General features: G+C 55.1%; 5 protein-coding genes across 5 annotated transcripts; 3 read left to right on the forward strand and 2 right to left on the reverse strand.

Moving 5' to 3' along the window:
- The first annotated feature begins 467 nt into the window (after positions 1-467).
- On the forward strand, positions 468-2,704 carry BGZ61DRAFT_379762 (FMN-dependent dehydrogenase-domain-containing protein). Its single transcript, XM_046242616.1, has 5 exons — positions 468-864; positions 917-950; positions 1,069-1,106; positions 1,170-1,445; positions 1,512-2,704. Exons 1-5 carry the CDS (start codon positions 799-801, stop codon positions 2,577-2,579), a joined length of 1,482 nt encoding a protein of 493 aa, XP_046110304.1. The 5' UTR covers positions 468-798; the 3' UTR covers positions 2,580-2,704.
- Positions 2,705-5,859, reverse strand: BGZ61DRAFT_379764 (uncharacterized protein). Its single transcript, XM_046242617.1, has 2 exons — positions 3,298-5,859; positions 2,705-3,240 (listed from the first exon to the last, which is right to left on the reverse strand). The coding sequence occupies exons 1-2, from the start codon at positions 5,754-5,756 to the stop codon at positions 2,799-2,801; spliced, it is 2,901 nt and encodes a 966-aa protein (XP_046110305.1). The 5' UTR covers positions 5,757-5,859; the 3' UTR covers positions 2,705-2,798.
- Positions 5,860-6,093: 234 nt separating this feature from the next.
- BGZ61DRAFT_489479 (uncharacterized protein) lies at positions 6,094-7,774 on the forward strand (the record flags this gene model as incomplete). The annotated part of the gene is made up of 3 exons (XM_046250221.1): positions 6,094-6,132; positions 6,228-6,773; positions 6,836-7,774. 3 exons carry the CDS (start codon positions 6,094-6,096, stop codon positions 7,772-7,774), a joined length of 1,524 nt encoding a protein of 507 aa, XP_046110306.1.
- A 282-nt stretch (positions 7,775-8,056) lies between these two features.
- BGZ61DRAFT_489480 (ankyrin repeat protein) lies at positions 8,057-10,484 on the reverse strand (the record flags this gene model as incomplete). Its single annotated transcript, XM_046250222.1, has 4 exons — positions 8,057-9,059; positions 9,116-9,685; positions 9,740-9,764; positions 9,818-10,484. The coding sequence occupies 4 exons, from the start codon at positions 10,482-10,484 to the stop codon at positions 8,057-8,059; spliced, it is 2,265 nt and encodes a 754-aa protein (XP_046110307.1).
- An 867-nt stretch (positions 10,485-11,351) lies between these two features.
- Positions 11,352-14,762, forward strand: BGZ61DRAFT_502388 (fungal-specific transcription factor domain-containing protein). Its single transcript, XM_046251730.1, has 2 exons — positions 11,352-13,402; positions 13,454-14,762. Exons 1-2 carry the CDS (start codon positions 11,847-11,849, stop codon positions 14,514-14,516), a joined length of 2,619 nt encoding a protein of 872 aa, XP_046110308.1. The 5' UTR covers positions 11,352-11,846; the 3' UTR covers positions 14,517-14,762.
- Positions 14,763-19,910: the final 5,148 nt, after the last annotated feature.

The following is a 19,910-nucleotide window of genomic DNA, read 5'->3' on the forward strand; positions in this document are numbered from 1 at the left end:
CCATGGTAAATTGTCCGTGCTGTGTCCACAGTGAAGAGGGACTGCGAAGAGGTAGCAGGTATTGCAGACCGAGATTGAGAGAGAAACCCATCCCCGCTCGCTGTTCTTTACACCGAGATCCCAGAGTCTCGGGGCAAATTTCCAGGTACCCGGCCTTGTGACGAAGCTCACCGCAGCGCCGGCGACTGGCGCCGACGGATGTACGTGTACCCCGCACCCCATTGACCCGACTACCCGAGCAGCGCTGTGGAGGTGGCGGCCTAGCGCACCAGGCGCTGGAGCGACAGGCACTACAGTGGACCCGGGTACCGTCGACCTTCTAATCCGTGCGCTGCCACAGGCTGTTATGGCCGCTGTGTGGAGAAAAATAGCGAGGCCAGCCACCCCCCGGCAGTTTCGTCCGGGTCCCTTGTCGGCCGTGTTTGTCAGTTCCCCCGATCGGTTAAGTTACCTTCTTTGCGTTGCGCCATCGCCTTCAGCGGTGGACCATCTCCGAATTCCATCTCCGGGCGGCGAGCTTCGGCTGTTCCTTTTCCTTTTCTTTTCCCTTTTGTTTAAACCACACGCCTGCTTGTATTGCTTCTGACGCCGAAGTCGCTTGGTTTCTGCATTGCATCTTCTGCGGACAGACATCCTTTTGTTGTCTCGTGCCATTGCTTCTCCTTGCTTCACAGCGTTCAACGGGCCAAATCTCGCCGTCATTTCACTGACATCCGGTCTCGGGCGAAAGGCGGAAGATCGTCATCGCTACCACTTATCACAACATATTCCTCCGTCTATACCCCTCATATCGTCACAATGGTGTTGAAGGGCAACGAGGTCGCCGAGCACAACAATGCCAAGTCGTGCTGGGTCATTGTCCACGTAAGGAATCCTCTTGTCGCTGCTGGATCTGAGTGCTAACCCGTTGCGACAGGGCAAGGCGTATGATGTAACCGAGTTCCTCCCAGGTAGGTCACCAATCAACACACGATAAGGCTGGCTTCGCGGCGCCGTTATGAGATCGGATGAAAGAAGAGACACTGAGAGATGAACGGCGACTGACTTGAGCTTAACTCGGCGCAACAGAACACCCTGGAGGTCAAAAAATCATCCTTAGATATGCTGTATGTTTTCACCCCCGTCAATTCACCTCACCGTCCCTGCATCGCAGCTCACAGTAAATACAGGGCAAGGACGCCACCGAAGAATACGAGCCCATCCACCCGCCAGACACCCTCGACAAGTACCTCGATGCCTCCAAGCACCTGGGCCCCGTCGACATGGACACCGTCGAGCAGGAGGAGAAGGAGGAGGACCCGGATGAGGTCGGCCGCCTGGAGCGCGTTGCCCAGAAGCCCTTACTGTCACAGTGCTACAACCTGCTCGACTTTGAGGCCGTCGCCGCCCGTGTCATGAAGAAGGGCGCTTGGGGATACTACTCAAGTGGCGCAGACGACGAGATTGTATGCGATTCTGCGTTCCATGAATGTCTGTGAATGCCTGAGCAAATAGCTGACCTCCTCACTCAGACCCTGCGGGAGAACCACAGCGCCTTTCACCGCATCTGGTTCCGCCCCAAGATCCTCGTCAACGTCGAAAACGTCGACATCTCCACCACCATGCTCGGCACAAAGACGTCCATCCCCGTCTACGTGACGGCCACGGCCCTCGGCAAGCTGGGCCACCACGAAGGCGAGGTCGTCCTCACGCGCGCCTCGGGCAAGCACGACATCATCCAGATGATCCCCACGCTCGCCTCGTGCTCCTTCGACGAGATCGTCGACGCCGCCGCGGGCGACCAAGTCCAGTGGCTGCAGCTCTACGTCAACACGGACCGCGAGATCACCAAGAAGATTGTCCAGTACGCCGAGAAGCGCGGCTGCAAGGGCCTCTTCATCACCGTCGACGCCCCCCAGCTGGGCCGCCGCGAGAAGGACATGCGTAGCAAGTTCACCGACCCGGGCACTAAGGTCCAGGAGGGCCAGGAGACGGACAACAGCCAGGGCGCCGCCCGCGCCATCTCCAGCTTCATCGACCCGGCCCTGAGCTGGGCCGACATCCCCTGGTTTCAGAGCATCACCAAGATGCCCATCATCATCAAGGGCGTCCAGCGCGTCGAGGACGTCCTCCTGGCCGTCGAGCACGGCTGCCAGGGCGTCGTCCTCTCCAACCACGGCGGTCGCCAGCTCGAGTTTTCCCGCTCCGCCATCGAGGTCCTCGCCGAGACCATGCCCGTGCTGCGCGAGCGCGGCCTCCAAGACAAGATCGAGGTGTACATTGACGGCGGCGTGCGTCGCGGTACCGACATCCTCAAGGCCCTCTGCCTCGGCGCCCGCGGCGTCGGCATCGGCCGGCCCTTTCTCTACGCCATGAGCGCCTACGGCCAGCCCGGCGTCGAGCGCGCCATGCAGCTCCTCAAGGACGAGCTGGAGATGAACATGCGCCTCATCGGCTGCAACCGCATCGACGAGCTGCATCCAGGCCTGCTCGACGTCCGCAGCTTGTACAACCACTCCGCCTACCACGCGGACAACCTGTCCAACACGGCATATGAGCCGCTGGCCGTGCCGCCCCAGCGACCCAAGGCGAAGTTGTAGAGGGGTGGTGGTTTTTGGATAGACGCATGGGGGACCCAGGTAGAGGCTTATATACGCGGTTACGATGTGTGGGTATATAGATGTATGAACAATTTGGAAGAGAAGAGAATCTTCACGACACGAGAATTACGCATTCCTGCCAGCAATCATCATTATTTCATTCCCTGATCCAATTCTAAGTATCCTTGCCGCGCCATGCAATATCGATCCCAAATTCCCCTAGAGTCCCCTCATAAACTCCTGCAACGACATGGGTTTCCTCACCGCATTATTCAACCCTTCATGATACGTCACCCACACCTTGCGCTCCTTTTCCTCCTGCCGAGCCCGCCGTTCTTCGGTATGTTCTAGCTCCGTCAGGACCGGTGCCTCGATAACACGTCCAAAAAAGTCTCGTTTGACGAGCGTCGCCTCCTTGGCCGCGGCGATCATGGCGAGGACCTTGTTCTTGGCGGCGTTCTCTTTGGTGACAAAGGCATGGTCATCGTGATCGAGCGGGTTGCCTGCCTTGAAGCGTGCTTGCCGGGCGAGGGCCTCGTTCGCGGCGACGGTGAGCTTGAGTTCCTGGTCTAGAACTTGGCGGACGGCGTAACGGGTGGGGGCCGCAGAGGGGAGGAGGAGGTTGGCGGCGGTCTCAAAGGTAGCGAGAACGTCTAGGTCACTTGGTGCATGTTAGTATGCGAACACTCAAACGACGAACATGACAAGAGGTACTTACGGATCCATGCGGTAGACATATTGCGGCGTGCGATTCACGAGCGAGTCGCTCTCGATCTTGCCCTTCTCCAGCGCGATGCCCACCTCAGCGAGCACCTGCGACGCGCGCTTGACCATGGCGCGCTCACTCTCCTTCCGCACGCTGGCCGTAGACCCCTGGCTGCCACCCACGACGACGGGCTTGACGTCGGGCGAAATGAGACGCACCAGATATGGCAGAAACTCGGCGGCCACGTCCTCGACGCTGCGGAAGGATCTCATCAACGTCGGCGGTAGCTGGCTCTGAAGGGCCTGTAGCTGAGAGCGGTTTTGTCGTTCCGCCTCGAACGCCTGGTAGTCGGCGCGCGGGCCTGAGAAGGGGAGCGGCGGCGGAGCATCCTCTTGAGCGTCGCCGCCCCAGCGCCGGTCAAAGCCCATGTTGGGGACATGGCGCTTCGGGGAGGCAAAAAGGTGATGGCACGCGAGGACAGGTTGGCTGAGATAGGGGGCGAGCTCCCACTCCTGGCTGGAGAATAAGCGTGACTGGCAGGTATCGTGGAAGTGCATCCAGTCGTACGCCTGGTTGGGCTTGGAGAGGTATAAGTCGTCGTTGTACTCGCGGTTCGGGTACTCTGAGAATATCTCCGTCATGATGTGGCTAATCTCGCCGCTCGTATCAATCATGTGCCGCAACCGCTCCATGGCGTACTTCTTCTGGTACTCGCCGAAGCCCAGCTCCGCCTTCGGCTGCTCGTGCTTCGTCTTGGATTCAGACAAATCAAGCGCCTGTTTTGGGAAGCCGCCGCCCTCTTGGAAGAGTCGGGATACAATATCCTTGACACCACCACGACCTATCCCACGGCCTCCGCCACTACCTTTGGCGAGGTCGTTGAGGACGTTCTGTTCGATCCATTGTCTGGTGAGGCGGCCGGCACCATGTATAGGCGTAGAGCGGAAGCGGCCAGCCACCCATTCACCAACAACCATGACACCTCGCAGGTCACCTTCGACGGTGCTCTCGGCTCCTCGTTTCGCATCGATGCCGCTCGACATGCCCCATGCTGCCTCGCAGAGCTTCCGCGCTGCGTCTTTGTCGCAGGGAATACCTTCCTTCTCAAAGACATTCTTCAGTCGGCCCACCACAGCGTCAATTGAGGGCTTGCCAACGTGGATGACCTCTGCCAGATTTGATTGTCGGAGTGGCCGCAAAGATGGATGATACACGTCATTGCAGATGAGAATGAGTGGACGCATCAGTCGGAAGTCGTCGCCCTTCTTCTTCTTCTTGTGGCTCTGGTTTGCTGAAGCCCCTGAAGCGTTCTTTTGGTCGAGAAGAACCAAGTCTATCAGCGCTTTGACGAAACCACCTTCGCCTGAGGCTCCAGACCCTGCAACCGCTCCGTCCACCTCATCAACGATAACGCATGCCGGTTTAGCAACCTTCTGCGGACCATCGCCCTCCTTGCGATTGCTGACAGTCTTGACGCTCTCAGTGCCCAAACTTGTTCGAATCCTGTTCTTTACGACGTCTCGGCTTCGGTCGTCACTGGCGTTGATCTCCATGACATCGTATCCCGCTTGTCTAGCACAGACATGTGCCAATGTCGTCTTTCCCAAACCCGGCGGGCCTGTGAGCATGAGGATTTTTCTGTGAGGCTTCTCCTCCTCATCCTGTTGGTTCATCCCCAGTCGTCTGGAAATGCTCGACTTTGCCTTGGCTGCTCCGGGGAACACCAGAGGATCCCACTTCTTCAACCACCGTAGGACCAGTCTGTTTGTTCCATCATCGCCACATAGGTCCATAAAATTCCGAGCTCGATACTTTTCCGTCCATAGAAGTGTCCGCTTTGGTTTCTTGCCTGTTGAAACTGTTCCCTCGACTGACTGTATGGGGACGCTCGGCTGGACGGGGCGTGTTTCCCGTTGGATTGCAATCTCCGCGGACGCGTTATTGATAAGTTCGTGGATCTCGATTCCGTAGTAACTTCGTTTCGCTCGGCCTTCCTTGGTTTTTGACCTGGCCGCTACCATGGATTCGTATGTGGCTGCCGTCGACGTCTTACGTTCCTTAATGGTTGTCGCCTTGCCGTGGCATGTCCGAGCAGTGTATGATTTCGGCGCGAGCGTACTCAATAAAGACTTTGAGAAGAGAGGCAGTTGACTTGACCAGGCGGGTAGGGTAGTCTGCGGTTCGGGAAGCTGTGAGGTGACTTGAGCGTCGTTGATGGCATTCGGGTCAGTCTCATCATGCCGAGCCAGTGATTCCGAGCTTTTCTGCCGTGGATCTTCGAGCATGGGTCGTTTCGCTATGGGCTCTGAACTCTCGACGACCGAGTCCGAGTCCGAGTCATCATCTTCCACGACAAATGGGCCAGGGCGGGCCTTTGGTTTGGGAGGCGCATGGTTGTGAGTTAGGGTGCGTTTCGGAGCTGGAGGTGGTGAGCTCTTGGGAAATGCGATTGGTGACGAGGCGGACAGCATTTTCAAAATCGCGAAGTCATAAAAAAAACCCCGAAATTTTGTTGCGAACGATGTCGTAACTTCGAGGTATGGATTCTCCCCACGGAGGTTTCAGGACATCTTGTGGCCCGCGACGCGTCCTGGTTAATTGAGTCGCGTCTCGCTGCCCCACTTATCGTTTCGCGGGTCCCTGGATGATTAGGTCAGCCGATACTAGCTGCCAAGACCTCGAAGCTGGGGTGGTCGGAGCGCCGGGATAATCCGTTGGTCCAGATCGAGGCTTGAGAGTCAAAAATTTGGCACCTCAAGCTCACACGACGAGCCCAATTCCCAGCGTCGTGGGCCTCAATTCGTCAAGATGCGCAAGCCTTGGAGATTCTACAGCCTCAGCCGCCCGGTATGTATTGAATACTTTGCAATGATGCCCTCTTTTAGTCGCATCAAGCACTGTGCCCTGCGGAATCGCAATCGGCTGACAATCAATCAACACAGAAATTGAGGCAATCATGGAACAAATTCAACCTGTATAACATAGCTCGCGCGGCTGGTCGAGAGCCCCTTGTCAACGGTCGAGCGACTTTTTTCCAGCAGAAATGGGCCGCTAAGGCGAAAACCCGCGGTTATCACGGCGAGCATATTTCAGAGAAGAAATGGGTGCGCCTGTTTTCGCGACGTCTCCTCTCCGCTGTCGACCTTCCCCCCGAGTACCTTGCCGCAAACGATGGATCCGAGCAGGCGGCTGGTCGTGGTTCCGGTCTGTCTACTTCTAAGGTGACGGCCGAGACCTATTCGCGGGTCCCGAAGCCCAGCAAGAGCGAGCGTAACTTGACCCATCCCGGCCAGCGAAAATCCGGGTTCGGCGATGTCAATTCGATGTTGTCTGAACACTTCCAGGACATGACCCCCTACATGCAAATGACCTTTGCCCCTCTGGAACGAAGACTCGATACTGCTGTTTTCCGAGCCTTGTTCGCCAGTAGTGTGCGACAGGCCCGCCAGTTCGTCATTCACGGAGCTGTCAAGGTCAATGGCAAGAAGGCACGTTTCCCGAACAATCTTCTATCCATGTGACTTTTGAATCTCCTGCTAACCTCATACAGATGGTCCACCCATCCTACGCCCTGAACCCCGGTGACATGTTCCAGGTTGACGTCGAGAAGGTTCTATACGGAACTGGAGAGCAAAGGCCACAGAAGGCGGATGCACCACTTAGGCAGAGCATCAAGTCTCGGAAGAAGCTGGACGATGATGCTGTTCAGCGAATTCGAAGCAAGAAGGCCGGCGCCAAGGCAACTGAGGGAGAGGGTGAAGCTGCCGATGCGGTGGAGCTCAGCGCCGAGGACGAGATTTACCTTCAGACTGGCCGTCTCAGGCGCCTCCGAAGGAGCGCACGTGAGATTCTCCAGGGTGACCTAAGGAACTTATCGGCCAAGCAGAAGAAGGAGCTTCGCTTGTTCCGCGGCTCTGCTCAGCGTTTCCTTTCGCTCCCTGAAGAGGGCAAGCTGAATGCTGACGACCTCGTTAGCCAGCTGCAGGATCAGATCGGGAAACTGCAGATTGTGCCTGCGTTCAAAAAGGCCGACCCTGTTCAGGAGACTGAGGACGGCGAGCCGAAAGAGGAAACTGCCGAAGAGAAGGAGAAGCGAGAGGAGCGGACGCAGAAGAAGAAAGAGTTCCAGATGCGTGTGTTGGAGAAGGGTCTGGACGGCCTGAAGAGCGAGAAGGACCGAGCCTGGGCTCACAACATCATGTCGACCACCGAGTTCTCCAACGAGGAGATCCGCCGTCTCGCCAGAATCCTGAAGAATGACGAAGAGAACCCCATTGACGAGTCGAAGCCCTACGCCACCCCCTGGCGACCCCGACCCTTCATGTCAGCCTTCGCGTTCATCCCCCGCTACCTCGAGGTCAACCCCAACATCTGTGCCGCCGTCTATCTCCGCCACCCCGTGGCCCGAAAGGGTATGGCAGAGGTCCCCACGCCGTTCGGCTACCTGACCAACCAGCTGGCCCACAACTGGTACCTTGAGCGCGGTTGATTTAAATATTGCCGCAATATTGGTGCAAGGCGAGTGCTGGAACGGCAGCAAACAGAGGTTCTGGCTGTTGGGCAGATTTTGTTCTGTCTGTGTAATATACCATCTTCGAGTGTACGGTAGACAGCCTGATGTACCTTTTATGTATCACCACTGTTGAAAAGCATGCCATGTTCAAATTCAACTCCGTCCACACTTGTGTTCGCCCGCAATGTGATTGTCTATCCCTGGCAGTCATTGGCCATCGCTAGAGACTCTTCATCCGCTTCAGACATGTCTACCACGCTATTTCCCATCGCGGATAGACATGTCCTCTATCACTTGCAAAATTTCTGTCAAATGTAAACTAGCTGCCAACTCCTGACCTGTTATCAAGCTTGTTTTATCCGGTATAGACGGATCGGCGCCAGCTTCAAGTAGTAGTTGTACTGCTTCTACGTTGCCTCTCCATATGGCGACAAACAGGGGCGAGGACCCAAACCGACCTCCTGAACGGTTTAAGTCGGTGCCAAGCTCGGGCCGTAGGAGGATTTTAAGCACTGCCAGCATGTTAAAAGAGGCAGCGTAATACAGCGGCTGGGTGTTCCGGATTGGTTCCAATTGTTGTGTTTCTAGCAGTAGTTGAACCCAGGAGTCGAAGCTGGACCCATTCGGAAGCTTTTTTGTGTCGAAGAAAGACAGTATCAGAGACTCATCATTCGGAGCAATGGTGTATCGCTCTGAGTGGGTGGGCCAGTAGGTGGCGGCGTAGGAAGCAAGTGGATAAGACTTAAACCGATTATAGAAACTCGCGACCTCGGCCACAGGCCCGGATGCAAATTCACCTAGACGCAAGTAACAGAGACATTTGCGTAAGATTTGAGAGTGAGCTGAAGCAGGGTCAAGGGCGAAGAAGGCTGCTGGGGTGCTGCGAATATGTGGTGAAGTAAGAAAGCTGCGGATAGAGTTGTGGGCAAGCGTCACGAAATTGTCGCTATGCACAATCAAATCGCGGCAGATGTCGACTATAATGATGGGCCGTGTCAAGCGGCAGTCGTCGTCGATGTCTCTGTCAGACTCGCGGATTACGACGGCCTCAGCAAGCTCGTCAAGAGTGAGCGGCCTCAGAGAAAAGCATAGCCATAACAGAGCCTCGCGGGCAATTTCGCGGTCGTGGTCTTGAATTCGACCGAGAATACTGACATACGTGTCGTTGAGGGTCGTGGGCATATCTTGAAGAGTGTCTCTTACATCTCGTCCGGTCCGGAGAACACTAAGACGATCCATGCAAAGCTTTGCCCAGCGGAACCTGCGCTTGTTATTAGTGAGATTCGGGACCAAAACTGCGTAAAAAAGTGTTCTTACATGCCGTCAGCTCCCAGCACGATCTTTTGCTGAATTTCTGTGTGGATTTTGGAACTCAGGACACGGAAACATGGCTCTGATGCCAATCGATGCCGAACATAGGCCTCGATGTCATTATTGACAGAGTCGATTTCCATACTCCGCTTTCTGATGACTGGAGACGAAATGAGTGGTTCCCGAGTGCAAGTGACGAGGATGCGGATTTGGGCATGCTGTTCACATAAGTGAAGCAGTGCCTGAACTAGCTCCTCTTCGTACGGAGTCTCGTTGAGTGCATCGATGAACACATAGAATCGTTCACACGATGCTAGAACATGGGTCATTATCTCATTAATTTCTGAGATGGTCAAATTATTATGAGGGACGAGTGAGGAACCAGCTCGTTTGTAAGGTGCAATGTGCCGGAGGATTTCTGGCCTCGAGTTGCAGGCTTTGGCAAGAATGGAGCCGAAGACGTTGGGAATCTGTTGGGAGGCGGCATCGTCAAGGGAGCAACAATGATAACCGACAACTACACTCGTCGGTGCATCGGATGAGGAAATGCGGTTAAGCTCTTCTATAATAGTGGAACTACCGACAATGTTCAGTGGCGGCTTCAACGGGTACGTCTTGTGGGAGGCTTACAATAAAACGGTTTTGCCGGAGCCAGCTGGACGATTGTGTCAGCGCTGAAGTGTTCGCATGGTTGCATTTGACGCTAACATTTACCAATAATCCAAATTAGTGGTTTCTTGACATCAGGAGACTGGAGCCAGTCGGAAAGGGCATCGTCCAGAACCCACCGTCCAGTGCCTGGGATCTTGTTTTGAGTAGCCTTGTCGAGCATCTCATCAACATTTACGGGAGCGAGCCAGGCCAAGAGGTCATCTGTTTCTCGAATCATCTTGTTCGTTTGCTTGTCGATGCTCTGTTGATGGAGTATCTGGACGAGCACTTTCATTTCGTTATAGACGGCTAGGGTGATCTCGCTCGAGTCCTTAAGAATTACCATGACAAACCATGTCTTGGCTCTCTCGATGGTATTAAGGTGTTTTTGGATCTCACGACTCTTGAAGGGCCAAGAAAAACTCTGAGTAGCATTTCCAAAGGCGGATAACCGGGGCTTTCCTAGACGGCTTTGGATACTGTCGAGGGTTTCTTGAGTCATTTGCAGCATGTTGTCAACCTGGGGTTGCATTGTCTTATCGATACCCATCTCGTCGTGGAGACTAAAGTGCTCTAGAGCTCCCTTGAGGGCAAAGAGCTCCTGTGTCAACTTGCGGATGTCATCCTTGGCATCCTTGACACCGTTGATGTAGTTGTAGAGGAGTTTGACCACTTCGGTAATACACACCGCGACCTCGACGGCGCCGAAGACCACATCAGCCATACTGGAAGGCTGGCAAGACGGGCCATCCAACGAAGACTTGTGACTTAAGCCTGAGGGCCCCACTGGCACGACGCAGGGAGGGTCGTTAGAGTTGGTGATGTCCGGGAGAAGCGAAGTGAGCGTGAGAGGGCGGTACCAGTATGTGGGTCATCGGATCCCTGGTCGATGGGGCGGAACGGCAAAAGAGATACGCGCAGCTACCGGGGGGGTTCAGGAGATAGGGTAATGCAGGCTGGAGGTCTCGACTGTTTTAGTGTGGGCATACACAGCCTCGAATGGCTATCAAAAGAAAAGAAATAGGCTCGGCGGTCTTCTGATGTGCGATACTAATGCCAACAGTCCTAAACCCCCACCCTGTGACGTGGTAGTCCAAGGTCTCCTGGCTCATCTTGAAAAGCAGGAAGACCGAATCCCCCACACAACCACGGCCCTTATCGCCGGTTAATGGGAAGCCGAATAGTGGAGGTCAGCGTCAAATGATGGCAAGTACCGGCACTCCTGGATGTCGAGGGCGGCCAATCTGGTGCAATGTATCTACGACGCGGCCTTATCAGTGACATACGCCAGGCTGGTATCTGGCTATCATCAATCTACCGCACTAGACAACGAGCCACATCCTTGCCCTGGCATCAGTGCGTCCATTAGATCGGGTCGTTAGGTGCGTCTCTGCTGTGCAGTTTTGCGGGGGCCGGGGACCCGGTGGGTTTTCGCCGTTTCGGTGCGATTTGGGTTGTATTATGGTTGAGGTTGAAGCGTGTGGTGATCAAACGCCTGGTATCGTGCCTCCCAGTCATAGTAGGCGGAGACTAAGCTGAGCCCCTCCTTCCCCGGGCAGAAAAAACTAGCCCCTCCACTCTCAACCACAATCTCCAGTGGCTCGCTACATCCCAGTCTCGCTCGACTCTCCATCTGCAACTTTCTTCCACCCCGAACTCTCCATCTCCGTGGTCCATTCTGGGTTCCATCTCTCGACTTGCTCTATCGCTACTTAATACGAAAGCTTCACAAGCGCCCTACCACGCGACTCACGCATAGGCCGGTCGCCCCCTAGCTATGACTGATTACCAAGCACTCCGACGCGGGACGTTCTAGTTAGGTATCCAAAAGCCCGCACTGCGTCTTCCACGGTTGTCTCGCCCTCCAGCCGCAACAAGATCATTTTCGCTTTGCTACCTGCCTGATTGACCCCCGGTTGCCCCGTATTACCGGCTCCTTCGCTTTTCCCCCGCAGCTTGCAGGTGGGCCCAGCCGTTACCCGTTGCTCTCCACGATTGTGTCGTACCATCCTTCTGGCAAAGCACCCGGACTATCACAACGCACTCCTTCGCCTCTGGCCTAGCATCTGCTCTAGGGACTGACATCATGGGCGGGACACAACCAGACGATTTGGCGCAATCCGGCTCCTCCACCTTGGGCATTGCGAAAAAGAAGTCGCGCCGAGGAGCGGATGCTGCTGGTCAGAAGCGGCGTTGCGTCAGCACCGCTTGTGTCGCCTGTCGGAAACGAAAGTCAAAATGCGATGGAGCTGTCCCCAGCTGTGCCGCCTGCGCCAGTGTATACGGCACTGAGTGCGTCTACGACCCTAACTCGGATCATCGCCGCAAGGGCGTCTACCGGGAAAAGGTCGATAGCATGAAGGCACGGAACTCCACACTCCAGATCCTCATCGAAGCCATTCTAAACGCCGATGATGAAGACGTCTCCGAAATTGTTAACAAGATCCGGACATGTAACAGCCTCGACTCTGTCGCCGAGCAAATCCTGAAACAACAGCAGCAACAGGAGAGGGAACTAGAAGAAGCCCAAGGCCTAGACCAGACCGACGACCAGTTCTCCGCCGATCAGCCTGTGGAGGGTGAAAGAGACCTAGCTCGGAAGATGGGCGAGCTTAGACTTGAAAATGGCTCTGTTCGCTTTATCGGCGGAACATCTCACCTCATCTATCTTGGCGATCCTCATTACGGAGGGGAAACTGATCCGAACCCCGAACAACTGGCATTTGGCGGGGATCCCATCACAACATGGACTCGCGTCACCCAGGATACGCAACTCATCACCCATCTCATGAATATGTACTTCAACTGGCACTATCCTTATTTCACCACACTGTCCAAGACCATGTTTTTCCGAGACTTCATGAGAGGCAAAGCAGGGCTTGGACGTGGTACCGCATATTGCTCATCGCTCCTGGTAAACGCTATGCTCGCGCTGGGGTGTCACTTCACGAGTGTCGCCGGTGCTTTTGGTACCGCAGGGGACAGTCGGACCAAGGGTGACCACTTCTTCGCGGAGGCGAAGCGTCTCATCATCGAAAATGATGAATATGAGAAGCCACGCCTGGTCACTGTTCAAGCCTTGGCTCTCATGTCGGTCCGCGAAGCGGGTTGTGCCCGGGAGGCCAAAGGCTGGGTGTACAGTGGAATGAGTTTCCGGATGGCTGAAGATATTGGTTTGAATCTCGACGTCGGGGAGCTTGACAAGGAACGCATGAGCGATCATGAAATTGATGCACGACGAATCACTTTCTGGGGTTGTTATCTATTCGACAAGTGCTGGTCAAACTACCTCGGAAGACTCCCCCAGATCCCCAAGAATTCTTTCAATGTTTCCAAGGTTGATGTCTTCCCGGACGAGGATGCCCAATCTTGGTCGCCCTATACCGATGGCGGGTTTGATCAGTCTTCAAGGCAGCCTTCAAGAACCCGTGCTGTTGCACTGCAGCTGTCAAAGCTGTGTGAAATTAGCAGCGACTTGTTGGCTTTCTTCTACCACCCCAGCACGATGGGGCGTTCCAGCGGGAAAAGCGTTGAGCTTAAAAAGCTCAGTGAGCTGCATCGCCGTTTAGAAGAATGGCGAAAAGAGCTCCCCAAGGAATTCGAGCCGAAGGAGGGGCAGTTACCTAACGTACTTCTCATGCAGTGAGTCTATTAAGCCATTCTTAAATCAGGAAGAAAACTGACCAAAAGCAGCATGTTTTTCCATCTTCAGTATATCCACCTCTTCCGACCCTTCTTAAAATACGCACCGTCAGCGTCTCCTCTTCCACCCCATGTTTCTCCTCGCCGAATCTGTTCAGCCAATGCCGGCGCCATTTCTAAGCTATTGCGTCTCTACAAAAAATTGTGGAATCTACGTCAAATCTGCAATATCGCTGTTTATATGGTGCACAGTGCTTGTACTATCCACCTGCTTAACCTTCCCGAGAAGACTGCTCGAAGAGACATCATTCACGGGGTGAAGCATCTCGAGGAAATAGCAGAAGACTGGTTATGCGCAAGACGAACCCTAAGCATCCTCAGTGTCCTCGCCCGCAAATGGAATTGTGAGCTCCCCGAGGATGCTGCTTTTGTCCTTCAACGAGCGGATGAAAAGTATGGCACTTATAGCATGTCTGATGTGCCTTCTCCTCAATCGAATACCGACTCATCGCCTATCTCCGATGGTGGCCTGGGACTTCAAGCAGGTGGAGATTACAGTCCCCTGACCCAATACACCCAGACGCAGCTCGCCCGGCCCATGCAGCTTCCAGCAGTCTCCGGCCCTCTTACGACCAGTGCCCAAACTTCAAACATACCGATTGCGCAACAGCAAGGTATGGCTGTGGATAGGCCGCGGATGCCCTTTGGGTCTGATACCATGTCCGGATGGAGCTCTACACCTTCCCCGGCACCAATGCCAGGCTATCAAAATTCCTTTGCTCCCATAAATCAAGCCAATATGCCACCTGGCTCAGGTATCCTCCCCACGAATAGGAGACGGACATCGAGCCGGGCGGCGCGGATGGACGGCCAGGAGTGGTTCTTGAACGATAGTGCGCGGTGGCACCAAAGCTTTGAGACTTGGCAAATGACCAACGGTGGGCAAGATGCGTCTGTGTTCATGTTCGGTGAAGGCGGAAATAATGGCACACCCAACACTAATAATTCGGACGGCAATGTCAGCATGCAGGCCGAGGCTAACGATCCGTTGGCTGCATTTGACGGCTTGGGCGCGTCGTTGTCAGGGGACGGCTGGCTGCCTGGCCTGGACTAGACATGATGAGCCGAGAAGCCGATTATTTGTGTACTTATTATATCGCGATGGATAATGACCCGGGATCTGGCCTGGAGTTTGGATACTGGTAAAAGGCGTTGAAACTAGTTGTGGAGGTAGTTAGTCGTAGAGATGGAATACCCTGTTAGTTCAGGTCATAAAATATTGGCAAGAGTTTGTGATGCTTATGGCTGTATACTAACTAGTACATGGAGAAATTATGGACTAGAATTTGGTACGCCGCTGGGTGGAATGAATGCCCACGCGATGCGATCGTCATCATGTGGCAATGGCTTTGGGCCAAAACTCAAGATTCTAAGTCGACATTTCCTTGTTCACAAGCAGCACTCCATTAACTCCCCCATGTCACAAAATACGTCGGCGCTCGGCTCTCGGTTTTCAATTCTGTTGCCTAGACCCGTAGATGTCTGGGCGTCGTTAGCATTCTTGATTTCAAGATTCCGGAGGGACTCCTTTCAAAGGTTCCAACCGTTGTGTCCCTTCTTATCTCTCCAACAGGGATGGCTTTGTTACATCGGTGGTCAATTCCGACCCTGTGCTCCCTGTGCGTAGATGAAACACAAGTCCTGAGGAGATGAAAAAAAAATCTCATGGTATGCGTCTAACCCCAATACACGCAGTCCCGAAATCTCATCATCTAGAACCGCGGGAGCCGGATTGGCGTGGAAGGATCACTGACCGTCCGCCGCCTTCCGTTGGCCCTAGGGGCCCCGGCATCGTTGACGCGGGACTCGGGAGTTCTTGAATGCCGCTGTAAGATGGCTGGTCCTGGCTCTTAAAATGTCACATCCCGCGCTATTCTCGATCTTCAGCATAGAATCGATAACTTGACAATGCGCCACGGGAACTAGGAGGTCGCACTAGGCTCGGTCACCGTGAAGAGATGCATATGCAATCGGGCCTGTTCACAGCCGCTTCGCGTGCCGGTAAATCAATACACACATGCCGAATTTGAGCCTTCTGGCCGAGATTTCGCGTTTGCACCGTTGCTTCGAGGATGTTCCATGCTCGGTAATGATGTCCCCTCGACGGTTTTTGCAAAGCTAAGAGAGAAAATCCGGCCGAGTGCCGCTGAAGATGCATGCGAGATACAGAGACGACCGTGGGCACGTCCCGATCGGCGCAATACAGCCGATCAATACTCTCACACATGCAGTGGGACGCAGAAAGTTTGCTCCCGAACGCTTGTGCCGCGAGAGCTTCACTAAGCATAGTAGACAAGTATCTCCTGCTGGTTTAGAATAAGGCATCTGGACAGAAATGAGAATAAACAGTAAAGACAAATATAAGTACCTTGCTCTAACTTTTATTTTATTTCTTATATTTGGTGATAAACTGTGCCCTAATATCATTGTATAAGTAACTTAGATCGGGTGCAAATTTTGCGCATCCCACAGTGCCATAACAAGGATCATCGCCCGTTGGGATTTTCACTTTGTGCACACATGTTCGGCGTCTACCCTTTTTATAAAACAGACCTCGGGCCCTTCTCGCCCTACCGCGTGGTATTTATGGCGACGGGTTTTCACGGGAGCTTGGAAAACTAGTGGATAATAGGCATGTTAACGACTCATCTAGTTAGACAATGCCCAGTGAGAGAAGCAGACATGCGTATCCGTACACCCATCCACTCTAGTTCGAGGTGGTCATATTACACCACTACGAACAATCCTTTCCGGATCTGGAATATCAGGCATTGCGGTGGACGACATGTCTGAACATGAGCATTGCACCGCCTCTTGTGGACCAACAGCCATGAATATGTAGAAATCGAGTGATTTCTGAACTCTGATCCCTACAGACCAGAGGTGGTTCAAAGGCAGAGAGGTTGGAGGGGGGGTGTCATTGGTGGTAAATTGGTCGGCGCTTCTCGGACAAGGTGCCTACCAATTCGAATACTCGGCCGAGTCCGCTAATGCAAGCTACGGGGGAGTCCTATTGTCCAGGGCAGAAACCAACGTGCGCCGAAATTCTGTGCAACATGAGAGGACATGAGACTGTAACAGTCTACAACGGGGCGCCAAGGGGCGGGGAAGCAGAAGGTGCATCGCGCCATCCCTAGGCCCCGTTCCCCGTGATGAAATTTGGAGAGAGGCTGCATCAAATACTACTTCGCCCAGCGTCTGGCCGTCTTGGGGAGTGTTCAGGCTGGAGCCACGTGGTGGAAGCTGGGGGTAAGGAGGGTAACATGACGGCCACGGAATGCCTTTGCTCTCATGCGGTAGCCGCGCATAGGATGAAGAAAGGAACAGTGCGGGCGTTGAAAAGCAGATCGAAAGCAGGTCGAGCAGGTCGGACAGGTAACAATAGTCCATGACGGCCTAATCCGGGGTTCGATTGGGGTGGTTGTGAGTCTGCGTTGGTGGGGAAGAGCGTGCTATGCGGGCGAGTGGGGATCCGGCCCGACCCCCGTTGCTTGTCTCGGCGCCACACCAGAAGCGTTCCGGTGGGCGCCATGGATGGAGAGAATCATAGGAAGGGAAGGTCAAGATGGGATGGCAGTGCCGCAGAAGCGGTCGGGGGGTTGCCCTTGTTGCAGCTCATAGTTGCCACCTCGGGGCACATACCTTACACATACCTTACGCATGGCATGCACTTCGTACACTCCTCCAAGCAAGCACCGCCCCAAGTGCCGGCTCGTGCGCGCGTCGTTTCCCATTCCTCGGACCTTGGCCAAAGAATACCAGGAAGCTGGGGCCGAGGGTGATTTGAGCGCCTTATTGAGGTGGCTGCGACTTGCGGCCGCGAGCCAAGTGTCGCTCGGAGGGTGTTGGTTCCGACACAGATGCTATTGGAGCGCAAATGTGAGGGGAGGGAACGGACAAGTGAAGTGAGTGTCCATGGGTGACGCCCACCGCGAACAGGGCCAACAGGCCACGTTTGAGCGCGCCGTCCTGGCGAGAGGAGGCTCTGTAGGCCACTGGGGTTCTTCCAATACAGAGTATGTGCTGTGTAGAGACATTAACATTAAAAGGCCTCGCTAGGGGAGATGCCATGCGGGTGCGACGGGGGAGGATTTGCAAAATACAGAGGCTACCTCGGGGGTTCCATTTGTTGCGGGGAGGGCGCCAAAGCGCTCCAAAGGAATTGGTCGGGCGCGCACATGCCATGTGCCATGTCAGCAAAGAGGTACATGGCAGGCACAACGACAGCCAATGGTGCACCGGCAGGGTAGTTGGGCACGAGTTGAGGCGATGAGAAGATGCAGCAGGTTGCAGTTGGTTGCAGTTGCTGCGGCAGGACTTGGGGCAGGTACCAGCCGTTTAGGGAAGGGATGGACGAACAGCGCCAGAAAACGGCCTCGCCTTCGCGTTCCACCCCCTTCTAGACCTCCTGCGGTCCGAGTATGGACCACCTGAACCTACCTGCCTCCCTCCTTCGCTTGCTGCACATGCTCAGAGGTACTCTACTCATGCATCTGCCAGATCCCCACTAACGTGAAAATCCGGGGAGAGAAATTAGGGTTGGGTGTGACGGGGCAGTTCGTTCGCTAGCTCAGCCCGTTTGAGACCTGAGCAGGTACCTACCCTTTCCACCTTCCTTGTCCATGCATCAGGGCGGCAGACAGCCAAACCCTCATCCCCCAGCCCGCCGCCAGTGGGTTTTCCGTCGGGCGTCCATTCTACATCCTCCGTTCTCCGGCAGCCACCACGTAGTACTTTGCGAGCCACCGGAAAGGTCCCGACTCAGGGCCGTGACATGGCATCTTGCGGCCGCGTCGCTACTCCTCGAGTGCCAGATCCATCCACGTCACCAGTGCGGGTGCGAGTGCCAATGCCAGCGTCAGCATCAGCGGCGATGACGGGTTCGAGGTGGCCCGCAACTCCGAGGTATCTGGCCGGCCGAGCAATGAGCGAACGAGGCACACATCCAATTGCTCCTCGCCTTGCATTGTGTGGCGCCGCGGCATGGCGGCGCCAGGAGCGAAGGGGGTGTTAATTGCTGCCGACATGATCTCAATGCTACTGATTGGCTCCGAGGGGCTAGATCCCCGACCTTCCGCCTCCCGACCTTGATATTCAGATTACCATGCCGAGCAAAAGACATAACCCATCGGCTGGAGACTGGTGTCCGGAGGAAGTACATGCCCGCCCTCCCCCGAATGCTCCTAGGCCGGATGCCACTTGGCCAAGTTGGCCCCGGCAATCGCGGGTTTTGAAGGTTGGTTCACTGGCGCCAAGCGCAGCCGTTGAGTGTAAACGGTAATGCCCTGACGAAAAGGGAAGATTCCATGACAAGGGGAGCTGTGGTTCTGCACATCAAGTCTCACACCCTCACGGCGTCGCGGCACAGGTGCCATCACTTCCAATCTTGCCCATCTCCCTACCCCAGGTGCCCCAGAAATGGCAGGGGCCCGGATTTCTTGCCCGCATGGGAGCCAGCTGACGCGATGTGGTCGGGATTTCGGCGCCCCTTCTGATTCTCCACCTCGGGCGCCTTTGAGTGTATGGATCCCTGGACAATTCTCGGTCGCCATGCCCGTCGGTAAACCAACGCTCAGGAACCGGGGTCACTTCGTCTCCGACGACCTCATTCCCGACGGAGGGAGGGGGCGAAGAAGATATAAGAACAAAGAGAGCGCAATACCCTTTTCGCAAGCTACGGGGAAAATATCCACGTCTAGTGGACTAAGAAACAAAGCTACGAGACCGACCCCGACTTGGTTTGCCATCTCCACGCTGTGTGGATGTCACCACCCCATGCCTCCACATCCTCCACAGTCACCACCTCCACATCTGCCCATCAACCCACCCTCGGCGGGACCTCGCTCCAAGCTTTCAAGCTAGGTACTCACTAATAAGCGACCCATTCAGTAGGTGCCAGGCCCAGAACCGCAGAGTCTTCCCCTACAGGCCTAGTATTCGGCCCCTGGATCAGGTCACGAGCTGCTACCACAGCTGCTCCAGAGAAAAAAGCCCATCCTTCCCCCTCATCCAACCCGCCCTCACCCGTCGCGCAGCGCCCGTATATGTGCGCCAGTCAGTATACAAGCATCGATCCTACTGCGCGCGCTTCTGTCCGCTCGACTCAATCGATCATTGTTGCGCTTCGACGACCCAGTTCCAATTTGTTGTCTATGCATTCACCAGGGGACTGCGACTCAAGTTCGCCACGGACTACGACGACACCCGAGCTGGGAGACTAACCTCGCACCTCAACTGACCGAACTGGCCTGACATTCCTCACCTCCACTCCGCCAGGATCACCACATTCTGGTCTGGCCGATTGCAAAGAGACACTTGCTCACTTGTGATCGTGTACCCCTCTTTCCCACCCAGCAACAACGGCTACAGAGGCGGCGATCCTGACAGCACGTCGCCCACTACGTCTTCATCTTGGTCACGCTCCAAACCGACAAGCGAGATCTTTGCT

The sequence above is a fragment of the Ilyonectria robusta genome, assembly GCF_021365365.1.
Source record: "Ilyonectria robusta strain PMI_751 chromosome Unknown BGZ61scaffold_2, whole genome shotgun sequence".
Lineage (NCBI taxonomy): Eukaryota > Fungi > Ascomycota > Sordariomycetes > Hypocreales > Nectriaceae > Ilyonectria > Ilyonectria robusta.